The sequence below is a fragment of the Saccostrea echinata genome, unplaced genomic scaffold (assembly GCF_033153115.1).
Source record: "Saccostrea echinata isolate AGI-Se365-2 ecotype Australia unplaced genomic scaffold, CSIRO_AGI_Sech_v1 ptg000028l, whole genome shotgun sequence".
Lineage (NCBI taxonomy): Eukaryota > Metazoa > Mollusca > Bivalvia > Ostreida > Ostreidae > Saccostrea > Saccostrea echinata.
Genome location: NW_026889777.1, coordinates 5,465,320 through 5,486,477, shown reverse-complemented (window position 1 = coordinate 5,486,477; position 21,158 = coordinate 5,465,320). Strand labels below are relative to the sequence as shown.

General features: G+C 33.2%; 1 protein-coding gene across 1 annotated transcript; it reads left to right on the top strand.

The window, feature by feature from the left end:
- The first annotated feature begins 13,001 nt into the window (after positions 1-13,001).
- LOC133193934 (uncharacterized) lies at positions 13,002-19,862 on the top strand. The gene is made up of 5 exons (XM_061329848.1): positions 13,002-13,111; positions 15,762-15,891; positions 16,329-16,383; positions 16,736-16,858; positions 19,687-19,862. Exons 1-5 carry the CDS (start codon positions 13,002-13,004, stop codon positions 19,761-19,763), a joined length of 495 nt encoding a protein of 164 aa, XP_061185832.1. The 3' UTR covers positions 19,764-19,862.
- Positions 19,863-21,158: the final 1,296 nt, after the last annotated feature.

The window sequence follows — 21,158 nt, the reverse complement described above, 5'->3', positions numbered from 1 at the left end:
CCCGTATTCAAAAATAGGGTATTTTTCATCATTTAATCGGAAATTTTAAATTGCCTATTGAATTACAAAGAAATGAGCATCACTTTTTAAAAACTATACAGTAAAGTAAAGAATTTAAAATAAAAACCTACCTCTTGGGTTGTCGCCTTGCCCTTGCACTTTTTGATTAAAAATTGAAATCTTAACACATTCATTCTAAATATAGTTTTCAAACGCATCAATGACCCAGCATGGGAGATAACTCTGTGGTACTTAATAGAGTTTGTGTACCTCGCAAATTTTGAACAAATAATACCTACGGACTGTACTGGGCTTTATTTCATTAAATTAAATCGGTATGCATAAAAAAATCCTTGACTTTACTTTGTTTTGTATATCTTCGTTCTTTTATACGCTACACAAGACGAATTTGACACCTACCGCATTTCCTCCGTTCGCCAACAATAGGCCTAAAATTTGCCGCAACATCTATCATGTAAATCAAAATGCCCATGGTTAAAAATATTGAAAGATTCAATCATTTGTAATAAAAAATAGACAGCCGCTATCAATGATAAAATATTTATTCTCCCTCAGCAGACACACAGAAAAAATATCTCCAACAGAACTTAGTTTTTTTTTGTTTTTTTGTTTTTTTGTTTTTTGTTTTTGACATATGTGATTATTTTAGTTATCAAACCTTCAACTGTTTAGGGATTCTAGTCTACGTTAAAAGTTTTAAGAACAGGAGGAAGGGATTGGGGAGCTTACTTCTGTATTTAATAACCTGTTTTCCTTTCTACATATCTACCACCCCCCCCCCCCCCGAGTAAAACTTTGTAATCAAGAAACATATACTCTGTTAAAGAACAGGTGAACACAATATACATGCTGAGGACCCATGGGAGAAGTCCCTGGAAGCTGATGGGTTTTTCCAAATATTTCATTCAAAATCATGCCATTTCGATTTTCTTTAAAAGATACAAGACATAGTACTTAATATTGCTTTTAAGACAGTTAAATACTTCCGTGCAAATTTATTGTACATGTAGAGGCTGAATATTTTTTTAAAATGATATATTGGTATCATCTACTCTTTGTTAACTTTCAGCAACAAATATAATTAATTTCAATTATTAACAAAAATAATGTTATATTTCAAATCATATTCTAGTGGATCACAGCATTCAACGGTTGATATTCTCTCAAAGATCTTTTTTAAAAAATTATATCAATGTGTTGTAGAAGAATTACAAATTAATAAATGTTTTATTTGGTTGTGGCAATGATTTAATAAAACATTACAATTTTTTTTATCAAGACATGGTAATATAAAATTTGAATTTGAATCGAAACAGTATGAGATAAAATAGTTTGAAACACAAATATTTGCTGGATGGTATTGATATTTTTTCTCTTCTCACAAATCTCTCCCTCCCCCCCCCCCCTCCCATTTTTTAAATTTGAAAACGATGTGTACACATCTGCGTATTTGCGTATAGGCAGCTACGCGCCTGTCAGAATATATTCAAGTAAAGATATTCAAATCTTAACAGCCTTCAAACTTTCACACCATTGCACTGTTAAAAATTCAAAGTATTATTTATCTAGAAAATTTATTTAATTAAAAACAGCTTTTCAAATTCAAAGGCAGGCTGTGAAGAGATTTCTGAGCAGGTGCAAAATATTTCAAACAGTCCACAGTTCAAACAGTTCTTCTGGATGAAATCAATTCTGAAAACAAAATGAAATAACATTATGGAAAGTTCAGTGGTGTTTTAAAAAAGTAATACTCAAAACAATGCATAGAGTAACATGGAAAGCATAAACATGACTCTACTGTTTTTATTATCAAAACATTTCAATAATCTTGCTAGGAATATGTATGGTTTATAGCTTATATGGAGCATACCTCTTTATTTTATTGGTGGAAACACTTGCTGCCTGAATGAATTGTTCAAATTGTTTGGGAGTAGCTACAACACAATATATATGTAATGAGTGAGAAACATAATGATTACTTTTGTGGAATGAAATGACATTGCATTGTACAAAACAAACCATGTTATACTATATTTTCTGAAATTTATAAAATAAATGGAAACAAACTTTTGATACAAAACTTGGTAGCTATACTTAATTTAAGTAAAAAAAATAATAAATCAATATACTAGAGATAACATTTAATTCTTTCACCTATACAACATTTAAAAAAAAAAATTAACACTGGCATACTATAAAATTAATGTGAAATGCTTTAGTGTGATCATACCCAGTAGAGAAATTGATGCATCTATTTTGATAGTTCTAGCTGATGTAAATGCCAGTTTTAACCAGTTCTGTGACAGCTACAATGACAAAAGAATTATACATATAAACAGTACATAAATACATGTATATACATATAAGACCGACTTAATCATGTTAATGTACATGTAGTCAGACAAATGAAAATTCAAACATTTCATCTTCATTAATGTAGAAATTCTACAAATTTACAGCCTAGTGATACAGATAGTAAAATTCCATGATGAATTTAAAATATGAAGCACTGGTAAAAACTGAAATCTTAAAATTCACATATTTTTGATTGCCAGAGGTATAAATTAAAATTTATAGGGTCTTATACTCTTGTAATTACAGTGCACATACATTGTACACTGTGCAGTTTGACTTCACAAATACATTGTAAGTGTGACTGCATCTAAATTATAATTTGGTATCATGACTTGTTGTGCTTATATTATGTTACATGTTTGTACATGTGTGCCAAAGGACAACATTATTGCATGTTTAAAAGTGCAACTTTCATAATGTGTGTGTTTTTGTGTATGTGTGTATTGGGGGGGGGGGGGGGGGGTACACACAAGGCACTGCATTGCAGTTTGTGACAGACTGTAATAATACATCTTATTGTACATGTTCACGGTTATTTTACATCGATGTAAAGAATAGTATGTCTGCATGTTAATACCTATGCACATACACACCTTAATGAACAGAAAGGGACCTACGGAGGTAGACTAAGTGCGGATCGTCTCAGTTTTCCATGATTTCCCGAAATAACGTCATCATCTTCTCATCAAAAAGATAAGCAAGGCCCAGGTCTCTTATTTTATCCCTATTCTCTTTAAAGATTGCCTGATTGTTGCATTTATCCACTGCATATCCCATCTGCTGTCGCCACGTTTTTAGATGTAAACAACATTCCGTGTCACCGAGTGCAAGCGCTTGGCTGAAGCCGAATGCAGCCAAACGACACAATAAATAGAGAATTATTTCGAAGACGTGTTGTTACTATATAAGAGAAAATCACTAATGTTTATTTATTTAAACCTGAAAACACAGACATTCATTACAAATTCTCGCAATCATCATTAAATAGCTTTTTGAGCTCTATTTCCTTATATGGATCTATCAAGGCGGAGCAACTGTCATGACGTCAAACCTCATTATGACCTCATTACCATATTATCTTCATGCGTAGCCTTAACTGTACTGCGAAGATATTTTAATAAATTATAATTTCTAGATTGAAGAAAATAAATTAAGCAAAGGTTTATTTCACAGGCAATGTCGTCGCTAATTTAATTAAGCCCGATCTTTCTGTGGATAGTCTTTCGCTTCAGCAATTTTTTTTTTCATTTAGATGCCCCCTTTTTTGATGCTGTGACATCGAGCGCTGGCAAATTCCAGGATTTGAAAAAAGTGCTAAAAAGTAAGAGGTAGATACAACTACCCCCCCCCCCCCCCTCCCAATAGTAAACACATAGAATGGCGCTCTACTAGTATTTGAAAGTTTTGTCTTTTTGTCAGTATAAACGAAAACCCACCACAGGTAAATGCAATTCTTAATATACATACATGTCACTGCTTTGTACAAAGAGATGATGCCAAAATTAACGATTACTATAATTGTCATCTAAAAAAATTAGAATTTAAAATTTGTATATGAGAATATAAATTGAAAAATTCTAAATTTTTGTAGAGGACACTATCAACAAATACACTGTAAGGCTTGCTAAGTTAACACACTTTTAGGACTAAAAAAAAACCAAACCAGACGCGATGAAGATTCCGTTTTGTGAATACAGTAACAAACAAACAAAAAAAAAAAAAAAAAAAAAAAAAAAAAAGGAAAAAAAAAAGAAAAAGAGGGGGGGGGGGGCTATACTACGGTAGTTTTTCAACCAAAAGGGAAAGTCTATGCTGATTTTTTGGTTGGAGGAAATATAATTATCCTTTCGCGCCTTTAACCTAATTTTCGGGAATCTGATTTCTCGCTTGCCGTGGAGATTTGATTTAAACATATTTTATTGAAACACAATCAATGGGATTGGACACAAGCTATTCCAACTTAGATTGTCCTCTCCAACACAAACAAAATGACAAAAACAGATACACGTGATGTACAACCAACAAATGCACAATACAAAAAAAAGAAAGAAAAAAAAGTGCAGAGAAATAAGAAAGGAAGGGAATAGTGCAAGGAGAAAAGAAAGAAGGGAGGGGGTTGTAAAAGATACAGAATGGTTACGCTGGTTATTCATAAAAATCTTTTGGATTTTTTAATATACTTATGTACGGCTTTAACAATGTTGATATTATTTTGTTGACCCAAATTTGGGTCCCCAAATAGAATTATGTCAAGGTTTATTGCTCCTTTGTTATTTTTTTTATGGTTTGAAATAATTCTGTTCCTATTTCAGCATAATTTTTACAGTACAGGAAGAAGTGTTCAGTGTTTTCATTGATATATCCACAAGAACACTGAGTGTTATTTGAAAGCCTAACCTTAAATAAATCTGACTTATGGATGCTTACATTGTGTCTCATTCTAGTTAAAATTGAGTTTGTTTTTTTTTTTTTTCACCTTAAGAAAAATAATTTGGGGGAGATTCACCTTTGAAAAGTCTTCTTTTTTTAAAGCATTTACAGTATCGAGGTTTATAATCTCTGTAGGCAAAGCATTCCATACTGATTTTGTAGATGGAAAGAATGAATTTTTAAATAAGTTTGTTCTAAATTGGGGAATATAGCAATATTATTACATGTACAATTACGTAAATCATAATGGGTAGTTTGTGAAACATCAGGAGGTAATAGATTTAGTAAATATTCTGGCTCGAGACCATGTTTTATTTTAAACATTAAACAGAATTTTCGCCTTTCTCGTCTATAAGCAAGTGTTTCCCATCCTGTTTCGAAATATAAAGACTTGCGAGGGGCATCAATAGGAAGGCCAGTGACAATACGTGCAGCCTCTAATTGTAATTTCTCCAGCCTATCACAGTCAGCTGCGGAAATGTTATTCCATACATCTGATGCATATTCAAATAGGGGCCTAATAAATGTAATGTACATCTTGGTTAAAAAATCACGATTCAATGATAATTTTAATTTACGAAGAACTGCAATTTCTTTTGAAGTCTTTTTTATAATGGTATCGATGTGATTTGTCCATTTGCCAGAATTTGAAAACGTAAGTCCAAGATGACGTTGAGTATAAGTTGGGACTATTTCTTGATTTTCAAACTTAAAACGTAAATTGGATACTTCATCTTCTCTACAACCAAATATGAATATTTTAGTCTTATCAGGATTAAATTTACAAGCCAGTTTTTTGACCATTCATTAATTTTTTTCTAAATCATAGTTAATAAATCTTTCTAAGTCCTGCAAGTTTTTAGAGGTGTTTGACACAGATGTATCATCTGCAAATAGTCTAGAGAGACCCAAAAGTCCACATGGCAGGTCTGTTTGTTTGTTTGTTTGTTTGTTTATTTATTCAGGAAATGGCATATAGAACATACGTTGACACATGCAATCTAAAGAAATTATAAAATACAAGTAAAATTACATAGGTTCTTAAAACAATAACATATTATAAAAATGGATAATTATGAAGAAGAAAAAAAATTTACATCGATATGTCTAAATGAACATAAATATAGCACTGTATATGGCCATTTTCCCGAAGATGACCCATAAAAGCCCTAGAGGCTTATTTCCGATGGCGTCCTCATAGATTATAATAGCTTTAGCACTAATTTTATGATATAAATACAATAAATAAAACATAAATAAATAAGACAAAATCTGTATTATAAGATAATAATAATATATATATATATAAAAAAAACAACTCATTTTCAGACATTGATCTCATTTTGAATAAAAGGTGTTTTTAAACTAGGTCTGTTGTTGATGGATTTTATCTTATTTGGAAGTGAATTCCACTCCTTGATACCATTATAATAGAATGTTTCTGACTCTGTTTTCACAATTCTGGGGACAAAATAATTCAACTTACTGGACCTAGTTGTTCTAGTTGTTCTTGTAGAATTTTGTGTAAAATGTTCAGATATTATAAATAGTTAGGACATTTATCATGGAAATTATTGAAAACATGGTTAAGACGAAGTTGAGAAACTCTATTACAAACATTCAAGTAGCCAACTTTTTCAAAATCTTCAAAAGTTATTCTCTTCCTTTGATGACTATTGAGTATAAACCTGATTACTTTGTTTTGAGCAACCTAAAGTCTATTTTTCATATTTTTTGTCAAACCTTCAAACCAACAAGAACAAGCTTAGTCAAAATGACACTGGATTAATGCTGTACTCAAAAAAAGATAAACAGTCTTTATATCTAAAAAGAAATTTTAGTCGCTGATTTGTCTTGCTGATAATATTTTCAACAATTTTTTCACCAGAGAGAAGGTTGTCTAAAAATACACCTAAATACATCACACATGTTTTTGTTTCAATTCTGACTCCATTACAATATAATGAAAAAGATTCTAGATCATGTTTATCAACTTTTCGTCGAGGACTTAACAATATACTCTCAGTTTTACCTAAATGGAGAGACATTTTATTATCAATCAACCAATCTTGACAATGTTCTAACATACAGGAAAGTTTTTTTTAGATATAACATCTGGATCTTTGTGGGAAAAAAGAATAGCAGTATAACCAGCATATAGTAATACTTTGCATTCTTCGTCTATACATGTCTCTAAGTCATTGACATATACATCAAAAATAAAAAAGGCCCAAGCAAACTTCCTTGGGGTACTCTACATGAAACATCACATACTGTAGAATTTGTATTATTAACATTTACAATTTGTTTCCTGTTAGACAAATATGATTTAAACCATTCAATTGATTTGACACCAATAGCACTAAGTTTCTCGCATAATATTTGATGGTCAACTGTATCAAATGCTTTTTGGAGATCAAGTAATACCATTCCTGTAAAAATACCTTTTGCTGTTTTACATTTTATGTAATCTGTTAATTGTATAAGACAGCTTTCTGTTGAAAATGAGCTCCTGAAACCAGATTGTAACTCATATGAAATATTGTTTTCAACCAAATAATGTTCCAGTTGTGTATATGCAGCTTTTTCAAGAATTTTAGAGACAATGCAAAGTATACTAACTGGTCTATAATTTTCTGGACTTAATCTATCACCTTTCTTAAAAAGTGGTTTAAGTCATGCAATCTTAAGATCATCTGGAACAATACCTTCTGAAATAGACATATTTATAAAAAAAGTAACAGGAAGTTTGATAATAGGTCACCGTGCTGCATCTTTCAAAAATTTTGCAGGTATACCATCAAGACCAGTACTCATTTATATAAACTAAAAAAAGTAAAGGCCCAAGAACAGGACCCTGGGGAACTCCTGCTTTGGTTTGCCGTGGAGTCCGAGAGGACCCTTTTGTTTACAACATCCACACTGTAATACAAAGACGGTTTGGGAGTGTTGACAGGAAGCGCTAATAAAAATTACAGCTTTCTTTGTTCAGGTCACCGATAAGAATGGGCGATTTAATTAAGGTGTCATGTTGTAAATTTTGAATTTACCGGGTGGCAGTAAATACAAAATTTACAACATGACAACTTGTCATGTTGTAAATTTTGTATTTACTGCCACCCGGTAAATTCAAATCTTACAACATGACAAAGGGACGCCGTCCAAATCGGAGGCCCGCGCTTCCCTTGGCGCGCAGGATTTAGCCAATCAAAACCGAGCTGTTTGTTAAAAAAAAAGTTTGAAGAAAGAACAATTAATCTTACTAAGTCTAGATCACGTGATACATGGCATTTTGACACTGACCATTATCTTGATTTCTGACATGATACTACAGTAAGGATAATCCTCTAACAATAAGTTAATTAGGGACACTTATCTCATATTGATTTTAGCACTAGGTATAAAAGATAAAAGGAAACCCTAGAGAAAAATACAAACAACTCATCACCTTTATACAAATTACTTCTATGGTGTTCCTTACAGACATATGCGACTATATATATATATATATATATATATATATATATGAGGGATTAAACAATTTGCTCTGCTTTGACATGTGCTTTTTACGTTACAAAATTGCCTAGTTTTCTCTTTTGGACAAAGACATTCCTTCTTTTCGTCCAAGACTCAAAAATAAAATTGTAACAGAAACATTTATATGCCTCTGCTGGGGATTGAACCCGGGGCCTCTGGCTTGCCAGTCCAGTGCTCTACCAATTGAGCTAAAGGGTTAACCCACTAGCCCAAGCTAGTAGGAAGCCATGTATCTGACACTACCACATTGTCCCCCTCCAGAGAATGAGATGTCCTCATCTCTTTTGGAGTGCCGACGCCTGTGGGGCGAAGTTCTGGGGGCAATCACTTTCACCCGCCAGAGAACACCCGGGTCCCCACGTTGGGCGCCAAATTTGTAGCGGAGCAGCAATCAATACAAGATGGTTTTGAAATCAGTGTGATGTTTATTACATGGATTATAACTTAAGTACCAGATTCTGCAAAACAATATAAAATACATTAACTATATTTGATATCACACATAACAGCAGAATCTATTGTTATCATAAAATCAAATAATTACTACATATTAATTAGATCATAAAATAATATTGACACAGGTCAATGAGTTATATCTCTTGACAAATGATATTTCTCTTTATATATTCACTTCATATAGTGGATAAATATTTACAATATACATGTACATATAGCTACATACCAAACTATGGGTATGAATCCATCTCTATTTCTAATACAGTGTATATGTATTGCTATGGATTTAATATCTACAATTCATAAATAACATTTATACACTATATATTCTTTTGTGTCATAAAATACATTTCATTACAAAGTTTAAAATCAACTAGTTCATCAGCTTTGACAAACTTAAATAATTTAATAAATTCTCTCTTATGCCACTTTTCATATCTAGTATGGTAAAGAACTTGTTATTAGAGAGAGCTTCTAAGATCTCATCAGTCCTTGGTAAGGCATAAGAATCCTTTTTAGTTCTGTTATTTAATTCTCTGTAGTCGATGCACATTCTTAAAGACTTGTCTTTCTTTCTGCAAAGTACTACATTACTTGACCAAGGTGATTTAGATTTTCTAATAAGTCCTGCATCTATCAGACTTTGGAGATGGTTCTTAACTTCCATGTACATATTCGGTGGAATTTTCCTGGATTTTTGTTTGAAAGGTGTTTCATCAATCAATTCTATCTTATGCTGAACTAGTGTGGTATGTCCGATGTCTGTGTCTGATGATGAAAATACATCTTGATACTTCTGGAGAAGATCAGTTAGGACTTGTCTCTCAGATGTTGTTGAACTCTCATCTATGTGAAGTAATTTCAGGTTGTTGTTGGAGTTGTCTCCCTTAGAATGTGTGATATCCTCTATGTTAACAGGATGTAGTTCACACAATATGGCCTTTGGAGAAATGGTAACAGTTCTTGTTGTAATATTGTCAATTTGGACAGGAATAAGTCTATCACATGGGTACTGGTAGTTCACAACAGATGGTACGATGTCTAAGTCCACAGGAATTCTAGACCTTGGTGTTGCTTGTAAAAGTGCACAAGTCGCATGATAAGGAACTGCTTTGTCAACATAACCTTGTAATGTGACAGAAGAGTTTGGTCTAATAGTGATGCGGTTCTGATGTACTGACTTAACAACACCAAGTCTGTTATTGTTCCTCTGTAATTCCTTTTCTCTGAGTAGCAAGGATCTCAAAGTCAGGTACCATGGTGTATGTAACTTTGGTTCTTGCAAACATCTACTACCAAATTTATCTTGCAGATTGTTCAATAAATGCTGCAGAATGTTTGTGCCAAGAAGAACTGGTACTTCCTTATTGTATGTATTCTCTGGGACAACAAGGAGTAAACATGGGCATGGCTCTTCAAGAGAAGGTATGCCAAGGGAAGTAATGCTCCCTTCTATGTATCCTGAATAAGGTAAACTTTGACCATCTGCACACTCCACATTAAGTATATTGGTAACTGGATGTAATGTAAGATGGTTTAAGTTATTGCGATAGAAAGATTCGCTTATAGTGGACACAGTAGACCCAGTATCTAGGAGAGCTTTACATGCAGTATCTTCCACGTTGATATTTACTTCTATTGCGTCTCCTATTAAAGTTAATGATTTATTGATAGGGCGACTCAAATGATGCAGGCCTAGCGTCTGCCCCCTAACACAGGCCTGTTCTTGTTTAAATCAGTTAGGTTTTTTCTGCTTAGATTGACTCGACATCCATATGCTAAATGTCCGGATTGCCCACACCTGCGGCATATAGGCTCATCATTGCTATAAGATGATTGTCTGCCCATACCTCTCATCCTGTTTGATTGAGTGAGTGGTCTTGCTCTCGATCTTCCTCTGCTGTACCAAGTAGATGGTTGTGGGTCAATCCTCCTTTGCGTAAATTGATTTGTCTGCTCTTGTTGTTGATATTTCTGAGTCTCGAGTGAGTCAACCTTGGTAGATAATTTCTGGATCATAGCTTTCAGTTCTGAAATCTCATTTGAAGATGTTGAGTCTGTTGATTTTACTACGACGTTCATATTTGTTTTCTTCTTATCTTTAGGGTGTTCTTTCTCAATAAGTCTTATTTCCTTTCTCAATTCATCAAATGTATCACATTTATCATATAGATATCCCGATATATCTTTGAAATCTTGTCGTAATCCTGACCAGAATTTGGTCTTCAACATTTCATCGACATCTTGGTGGTGAACTTTACCTTTGTCAACTGCTCTACTTAAAAGCTCTTCAAGACGGCATCCCCATGTCGTGGTGTTTTCATCAGGTTTCTGAGTAGCACTGTAGAACTGAGTTAATAATGATTCACCTTTTTCTACAGTTCCATGGATGCTTTCCATTTTTTCTAAGACTTGGCTTAGTGTCGCATCTGGACCTAATCTCATGGGTATCTGGCTAGCTTGACCTCTCAATGATCTTCTAATAGCCTGTAGAATCACATTCTCAGTATATCCTTCCCGTGAAAGACATTCAACCTCATACTTCCATACTTCATATGGCACATCACTTGATCTGCTAGGATCTCCTGAAAATGTTGATAGCTTTGGGATGTAAGTAGAGATTGATGACTGAAATAATGGTGGTTTAAGGTCCTTACTCTTTGGAGTAAATATGGGTGCCGAAAAGAAAGGAGGTGGACTAGGTATCTCTTTCTTGACAGTCTTATGCTGTTCAACAAATGTATTGAAAGCTTCATTTGTGAAGACTTTGTAATCATGATCTTGAAGATACTTTATAATTTTCTCTTTTTCTTCCGTTGTTAACTCTTTTGTTGTCTCTGGAAGATTTTCTTCAAATTCTACTTCTTGAATTTCATCACTTGTTTCTTTGCCAGCCATTTTGAAAATTCAGAATGTTTTACACTAATGATTACATGCAAAATGATAATACTGTGTAAACAACACTGCAAAAAAATGAATGATTTCAAAATAAAAAATCAATTGCATTCATTCAATGTCAATAGACAAAGATAATCTGACAAAAAAAGAAATCAAACAAGCAAGCTCAAGCACGCTGCGCAATAAATGCAATGCATAAATGCTAAAGCGCAAAGCAATGCAGAGAAAACAAGTGCGTATTTGAAACATATGAAGAAACCGTGAAAGAAATCGCACGAAAATAATTCAAAGAAAACGCGCGACACAATTCCTGAAAATAAAAATTTTATTTAATCTTTGTACCCTTGATTAAATACACCTGATTGTTTAACACTCACATTTTATATTGTGCCTATTTACTTTCAGTATTTAATATCTTTCTATTTTAATTTACCTATTTAAAACATGGTTATCTGACTTTAGGGTGAAGGACAAAGGGCAATGTATCTTACCAACCACTTACCATAAACAACCTTGAAAACTCAACTTCTGATTTCAAAAAGTAAAAGTCGCTAAATGGGTCAGTTGTAAAATATCAGAATGTAAATAACAGGAAAGTGAATAAGTATTTAGTATATCCTGTAAATGATAAATGTCTCACTCCATCCACACAAGGACTCTTTCAATGATTTGTACTGTCAAAACTGTTATGAATATAAATTACATTTTGTAAACAACTCAAAAGTCAAATGTGTCAATTTACCTCTGAAAATTCAAAATATAAACTTCAGAGACAAGTTTGGTACCAGAATGAGAAAATTAAAACGTAGGCCTGTATGATTTACAAATGAAGAAAAAATTTCAAAGCGTAAACACTACAGCAAACAGCTGATCGACAAGCTGTTAATGTAAACAAGCACTGAAATACTCAATAAAATTCAAAAATACAAATAAATTACATGACTTACTTTAAATAAGCAATATCCAAATAAGAATAAACAAAATTATCAAATAATTTTACACTTTTATCAGTCTAGAAGTCTTGAAATTCACAAATCCACGTGTGGAAAACAAGTTCAGGTTCAAACCGGATATAGAGTTGCACTGAAAATGTTAAAGTCTGTATGGACGGAAAAGTAATTTCCGGAAAGTTTATAGTACAAATTTGGATGGACGGAAAACAAATTTCCGGAATGTTTATAGCACAAGTATATATGTATTCACAATAGTGCAGTCTCTTCTGAACAAAACTCACTCAGGTGTGACACAGGTGGGTTACCTTGTGTGTTGTCAGTCTGTAGCAAAAAAACACAACAGCTGTTGAAATGTTGATTGAAGGCTTTGATCCACCACTGACTTTATTATCTATGGGGGACTGGAGGTGGCTCCTGCAGTTGGTGCCATCATCATCATTGCCCCACGTTGGGCGCCAAATGTAACAGAAACATTTATATGCCTCTGCTGGGGATTGAACCCGGGGCCTCTGGCTTGCCAGTCCAGTGCTCTACCAATTGAGCTAAAGGGTTAACCCACTAGCCCAAGCTAGTAGGAAGCCATGTATCTGACACTACCACAAAATTACACCTGGTTTATTCATGCATCCGATCTAAAAATTCTAACGATCTGACAAAAATCCAAAAAATTTAAGAGAAAAAATTCAGATTCTTAACTGAATCATGAAAATTAATATGTAAAATGAATCCCTTATATTTTAACAATAAATATTTGACAAAATAGTTTTTAATTATATAACTTTGTCCTTTCTAAACAGATTTTATTTTATGAAATAAACTCTGCAATATGACTACTTTTCCCATTTTTCTAATTGTTTTCGTCCCTGAATGTTCTAATTTCAGAAAAATAAACAACTTATCATACAATAGGGACTTTTTTAGCAAAAAAAAAAAAAAAAAAAAAATCTGAACGGACAATATGCTGGGGGACGATTTTTCCGTCGATGGAATGAAATTCAATTTTAACCCGGACCCCAGGCCCTTAGAATGCGCCCCTTTTTCTGAGTATAGTATTTTGCTATCCCCCCACTTTTGGTCTCTTTTTTCCTGTCAGATTTTTTGGGGAAGTGTTGCCACTCCAACCCCCCCCCCTTCCGCACACACACACACACACACTTTTGAAACCGTTGTTACCTGAACCCGTTTTTCTGACAGAAAAACTGTGATGGGGGAGAGTCTATGCTACAACAACCAAACAATGTTTTATGAGAATTTTATGCATATTTTAGTAACTAAATTTATTTACCATTCATGTAGTTAGTAGTTACTCCTGTATTAAAGAAATTAAACATTATACGCAGTCAATATTTATTAATCAGAAGCCCCACCCCTTCCCAAGGATATAAAGAGTTACATTGATTTAATTTTAATTTGGTTTTAAAGTAAATGTGTATACCCTATCCCCCGATTCCGGGTAAAACTGTGACATTGAAGGTCAAAACGACTGACCGTTTCTTTTTTAAGTTTCGCAAACTCTGACCAAGATATAGTTATAAAGCATCATTAAAGGAATTCATTTCTCAAATTTGAGAAATCTAGGCACTGTCTTCCCTCAATTTTTATTACTATATAAAATTTGGTGTTATGAAGCAATGGGGAAAAAGTCATAACACCAAATTTTATATTTAAAAAAAAAATTGCGGGAAGACAGGTACATCATTTGCAAATAATGCGATATTATATTAGAGTTATAATTTTGTGAACATTTTAAGAATGTATTGTTTTAGAACCTATCTTAAAAAAAACAATTCAAACGCTTTCATGGGGAGAAAACGTTGGGTTTGAAAAGAAGAAATAATTGTTACATATTTAATTTAAAAGTGTCAGCATTTAACACAAAGTAACAGTGATAGAATTCAATTTGCCACCTAGGATTTGTTTTCCGTTTATTCAATATAAAACAGTTTGAGTACAGACGAAAAATGACTTTCTTTTATACATTGGCATGTCCAACTAATTAATTTCTATTGTGTTTTATTAAATAATTTACCTATGAATTTTGGTTAATAAGTCTTATATAATCAAATCTCGGCTGATTCTGTCACCTTAGATGAGGTACGAATCGGCCGAGATGTGCCGAGTGCAAATAATTATGTAATGGTATTTAGTCTTGTGATTTTGTCTTTTTGTTAAGAAAGCCTAAAGGTCTGATGTCAAGCACAGCCACAGGTGTTCATATTACATCAATTATGGCGGCGGTCACTTTTTATGTCATATGATAACTCAGATTACTTAATCTTCTTTATGCAGAAAATTCTCAGGCTTTCGGCTATTCACAAAAGGAAATTATACGAAATTTTTATTGGCTAAAATCCTGATATCAAAAGTCGCAGGGTCGGCGGCGGAAATGCATCCAAAGTCGATGACTTCCATCGACGATCTCAATCAATCAACTTTGTATATGTTAAATAAAAATATATTATTCTTTTATCTTTGGATATTTACAGCCACCGTAGAGGACAAGGCAAACCTTGTATTTGCATTCGAGTAGAGCAATCCAAATATGGAATAAAGAATTTCCCACTTAAATATAAAATTAAGTACCCCATATTCAAGTTAAAAAAAAAAAGACCCTGCACGTTAAGACCAGAAAAGCAAAGTGACAGCACCTTTCATTTGATCTTGATCTTAAAACTTCCAAAGACTGCGTAAACAAAAGAAATCGTTAAAACCTGCAAATAAAGTCGCTGTGAAATTAATTAATGAAATATTCAAGGTTATTTCACGTGATTTCCCAATCAAACCAAGTTCCATGGCAGTAGGACCCGGGTGGGATGGCGTGGGGGCTCCCATTAATTTTGCCAATATATATAGTACACGTGTGCTTGGAAAAAAATAAGCTGCTATATGGATGTGCCCCTCAATAATTTCGTTTGATCCCTCTTTATTTTTCTTTTGTCAATGAATTTTGGTAGTGCCCACATAAACTGATAATGTTGTGCCCCCCCCCCCCCCTTCAAACAGAAATTGCTTCCTACGAGACCGAGTTTAACTTCATTCCAAGTACAATCAAACATGTAATGTTTTGAATCCTTGTCTATTATGTAATTTTATTTTGACTCACTGATACAGACTGCACACGGCACCGGTTACTCCAACGGACCCTTTGCACCCAGTACTAAATATTTCATGGGAACTCACCTTCTATTCCTCAGTCAATTGGCGCCGAATTCTCCAACAGACTGGTTGTGTAAAGAATAAGGTAAGTTCTTTTTAATCTTGGAATTATAAATGTGAATGTTGTAAAAAGAAAAAAAAATATCCGTTTAAGTATCTCAACTACCACAATGTTTATATAAAATATCAATAATAACTATCATCTGGTGATTTCTAAACTGTTTTCAAAATATCTTAAATGTCTTGCACAAATGCCTGGTAAGATACACGTGCCTCATTTTTTTATGAGTAACATGTAAATTGTTAAACAGTTAAAATAGTAATACTTTAACAGCTGTTTAAATCTGTTAAATTAATGACAAATTATAGGGGAAATTTATAAATTACTGAGGAACGTGTCGTCGGACCTTAAATGAGCGATCCGGCCGGCTATATGTATATAAAATGAATGTAGCTTTTGCGAGCTGCGACATTACAATTATGTAAAAATTTAATGCATACTTTTAACTAACTTTCTTACAGAAGGTATCCACTAATAAAGAAGAAAAAATGCCTGGCCCATGCAATTGCCGAGAAAGTAAGTCTGAGATTTTCAGCTTATGAAAATGGAATGCATATATTCGTGTGTATTTTTTGAAATGTTTTGGTAGTAAATTATACATATATGAAATGTCAAAACTCTAAAAATAAATTTTAAAATGCTAAACTTTCATATTTTGGTAGTAATTGATAAAAATATCAAATAAAAGAATGTAAACTTTCTATATATGATCGATGTTCAAATTTCTTACTTTCTGTCAGTCACCATCCGTTTAATTCTATACAATTCTGTATCGCTTCACAGGATTTTTTCGAGAAACACTCTTCTGACATGAAAATTATTAGAGTTATCGCTCTTTGATTCACGGTTATTTTTCTATTTTTCTTAGGTGGAATGTGCCAGTGTGTGGAAAGTCAAACCTGTCCATCCAGTGTATGTAAATGTGGACCCGGATGTAAATGTGGGCCTGGGTGCAAGTGCACTGGATGTCAACTGAAATGCAGCTGTAGCAGTGAGTTGATTTTTTTTTATTAATTAAATTGATTTATTTAAACATGTGAATGAATTATATTTGCCCAACATGATTAATTTCTCAGCATCGTCGCAAACCACGGCCAAAATATACGATCCTCTCCCGTTCTGGAGAGGGCTATATGCGGACTCCGGACCGTGGCTTGAGACGTTTTCCTTGATACTTGAGGTATTCTATGCATAAATATCAAAACAATTATCTTTATCTTTCAAAGAATCAAATTAAGAAAAATGTTTTATAAAAATTTTCCATAAATCAAAGTAAAATAAGCTTAACCAAGAGATTTTTTGCAACATTAGCTAAAAAAAAAGAAAAAAAAAGATATGACTCAGTTAATTTAACATAGAAAAGTCATTTTACAAAAACGTGATCATCATGTGATCGACTTCAACTCGAAAACTGTTTTTGGTTTCGTATTAGCTGTAGGGCTGTGTATTGAGCAAAATATTTCGATACGATACGATACGATATTTTATAAAGCGATATGCAATATATTGGATTATTTATTAAGTCTTTCAAAAGTGTCTTGTAAATGACATTTAATGCATAAATTTGATAAAAACTGGGTGAGTCTAACATAACATGTTAAAATATAGTTGTCTATGTATTTTGTAATAGTTATCTATAAGATGTGCTATCTCCTTAATGTTTATTTCATTATTGACCAGTTTTAATTCAAGACAGTTAAAAATAATCTTTGCATGGTAACTGAAATTCCCAACATTTTTACAGAATTATAAGGAAAACTGCCCTGTCCGATACGTATTGGAAGTTATTTTTTCGATACGATACATTCCTGAATATCGATACGTATTGAATATTCGATATATTGACACAGCCCTAATTAGCTGCAATATTGTAGCCATCTCAGATTTTTTAAAGCTCTACTGCATGGTCAGAGACCAGAGGCCTGTTTAACAGCACGAACGTTCGCGAGTGCTCGCCAACATTTCTGTTGAATTTAGGAATTTAGGCGAGCGTTGTGAACAGAGTGAACGTTCGCTCTGTTGAACAGGCCTCTGAAGAGCTTATGCGATAGTAAAGTGTTCGCCCGTCTGTCTGTCTAGCTGTCTGTCCGTCTGTAGTTTTTTTTAAATGCTACTGTACCCCTTCTACAATTTTGGTTTGGTTAAATTATCGTAGAAGACAATGATAATAAACAGTTTGCCAATACATTTCCTCTGAAACGGTAAACGAGTGCGATTCTGGGGAGGGGGGGGGACTTCATGTAATTCGGAGTTATGTACCTTCTGTTATTATTATACTATGGGTTGAAAAATTTTATTACTGAAACAAGTGCCTGTGCCTCTCCTGAAAACGTCAGATAAAAAAAACCCAGAAGGCTACATTATTGCAGCTAATTAGGTATATATACTACTTGGCCATAATCATATGAACTAAGCATAATATAATCATGTTTAAAAACAAACTATTTCAATGCAAATCTTCATGTCAATTCGCTCATTCACAAATTTCAAGATTGTTTCACTTGCATGCATGAGTTTCAACTTAATGCATGGGATATTAAAAAGAAGTTTTATTTTCCCATATGAAAAGAAAAACCTCGCCTTGTGAAGGAATATACATGGTACCCACTCGGCACACCTCGGATTCGTACTTCATCTAACGAGGTTTGATGAAGGCGACGGAATCATCCGAGGTTAGCCGAATGGCATGGTTCCTGTATATGTCGCAGAAAATAAATTAACTTGGTTCCTGTATCTGTCGCAGGAAATAAATTAACTTCCCGTATTTTTTGTTACAAACCCTCCAGATCTGACATCTAACTGAAACTTACCTTAGTTAAAGTGACCACGGAATGATATGATTAATCCTAGTTGCAAGTCAGATTATTAGGACCATTACTTTTTCGAGTATTACATAATGAATTAGACTAAAATTTTTGTCTCTCAAGGATTTAACTTAAATCATGGAAATCCTTTTTTTTTGTGTGTGAAAAAATGTCAAACATCACATTTTAGCGGTCTATACTCTATATCAGAAAACGAATAATACTAAGTATAGGTCAATTTCAGGTTTATTTGAATAAGAATGAATCTCGTTTAAGTATTAAGTTCCATTACACTTACCTTATTACCGCGGGTATATCGCTATTATTGTAAAATGTCATATTATAGTAACAGATCTTAGATCATCCTTGTTTTCTCAGTGAACTGCTATGTCCTTTAGAAAATTTTAATGTTCATTTGGCTATTTGAAGCAACTTTTTGTATTTATATACCCTGCCGGAATTGGTTCTTTATCGTAGAATGATAGAGATGCCCATGGGCAAGTATCATTTCAAAATTAAAATATATAGAAATTAATATTTAGCAAAATAGCATTTGGTCTAGAGATCTATAAAAATATACTTTATAAATTTTGATGTATTAAAATGCATATAGGTCATCATGCAAATTTTAGAGACTTTTCAAGGGGAAATAACTGTTATAATTAACACTGAATGCTAATAAAAAGAATTCTTTTAGATCCTGTTTGTTCTTGTTATCCCTTCGTAACGAAGTTGGAGGAGATATAGTAATAATCTTGTATGTGTGTGGTTGAGTGAGTGCATGCGTAACGGAAGTTACGCAAGTAATAATTTATACCGGGGTCGATGTGCTCTTTTGCGAGGCCAGAGGGGATGCTCCGCTTTGCGAGGCCATTGTTATTCAATCTCATTTCAAAAGCATTATGTTAGCTGAATATATACCAAAATTAGCAAATATCCCTCTATCATTCACTGAATACCTTAATATACGTTATAATAAAAAAAATGTACAGAATTTTTTTTCTTTTTTTGGCAGGTAATTGCGCATGTGGAAAAGGCTGCACCAGTCCTGAATCTTGCAAATGCGCAAATGACTGTAGCTGCAAAAATTGACGAATTATATACATGTAGTCCTGTGGCCGTCCGGAATATCTCATCTTTCACAACCAAAGAACAAAATCATTTAAATAGATTTTCCAGTTAGATAACAAAATAAAGTGATTTTCCAATTACATCTGTCATGTTATTTATATGTACTAGTACATGTATATGTGATTTTTCTCGAAATTAACGTGTATTTTTTTTTTCTTCAAATTCAGATTTGAAATGAGATATGCAATTGACAAATGACAGGTATCTAGTATTTTATGAAATTAATGTACATTTTGCATAATAAAAGGCATTACCACTGGTTATGCAGGTCCAGAAATGTCAAGAATTTACCAGATGAATTTATTTTGTATTTACTGCCAGGCCCGTAGGAAGCAATTTCAGTTTGGGGGGGACACAGCCATACATTTTCAGTTGAGGGGGCACTATCAAACATCAAAAATTTCTTGACAAGCAATAAAAAAAAAGTCATCAGACGTATTTATTGAGGGGGCACAGGCATATAGTAGCCATTTTTTTTTTATAGTAATCTATATATCGGCAAAATTATTGGGGGGGGCACGACCCCCCTAGCCCCCCCCCGGTTCCTACGGCCATGACTGCCACCTGATATTTTCAAAAGAACGATGGCGCTTTTGATTGACATTCGGCAGGAATCGGGGCGCACTTGAAAAATGAAAACTTTATTGAACTGTAAAATTAAATTTTAGCATTCATTTGATGTATTATGTTCCTATGAAACAGGAAAGAATATATTTTTCCAATAGCGTGTTTTAATTTCTTTAAAAGTAACTTGAAACAAGGCTAGATGAGTCATTTGGTACAAAATGTTTCATTTTGTAATGTGTGTGGAGGACCGTTAAGGTCCTCCTTACACCGCCCAGCTTATGTTTTCATATTGCTGAGCATTACTATTAACACGCATATCAACCTTTTAAAAACTGTCCAAGAATAGAAATATAATTTATACTGATTTTTGAAAATTTTAAATTAAGTTTTGATTTTTTCCCCACCGAGTTTTGATAAATAGCGCACAATTTTTTTCCTTAAAATATATTCTTAAGCTCAAAAAACAACAAATACTTAATTTTATCAGTCAATATACATGTATTTTTTAAGGAAATTACTAAAAGTTATAAGAAAATAAATATAATTCATTTACTCTAAAATACACGGAGAAAAAAAAATTGAGGAAGACTCCCGATAGTATATTAAGAAACATTAATGAATTATTTAAATTACAACAAAAAAAAAAAAAATGAAAATCAAACATATTGATTTAGAGAAATTATTTTCAAAATCTGTGGTATCAAAGTTCCTTTTTAGAGTTATCATTCCTGTTACCCAGGACTTAAAACTTTGATAGGTCTCCGCATACGTTATTTTCAAGATTTTTGA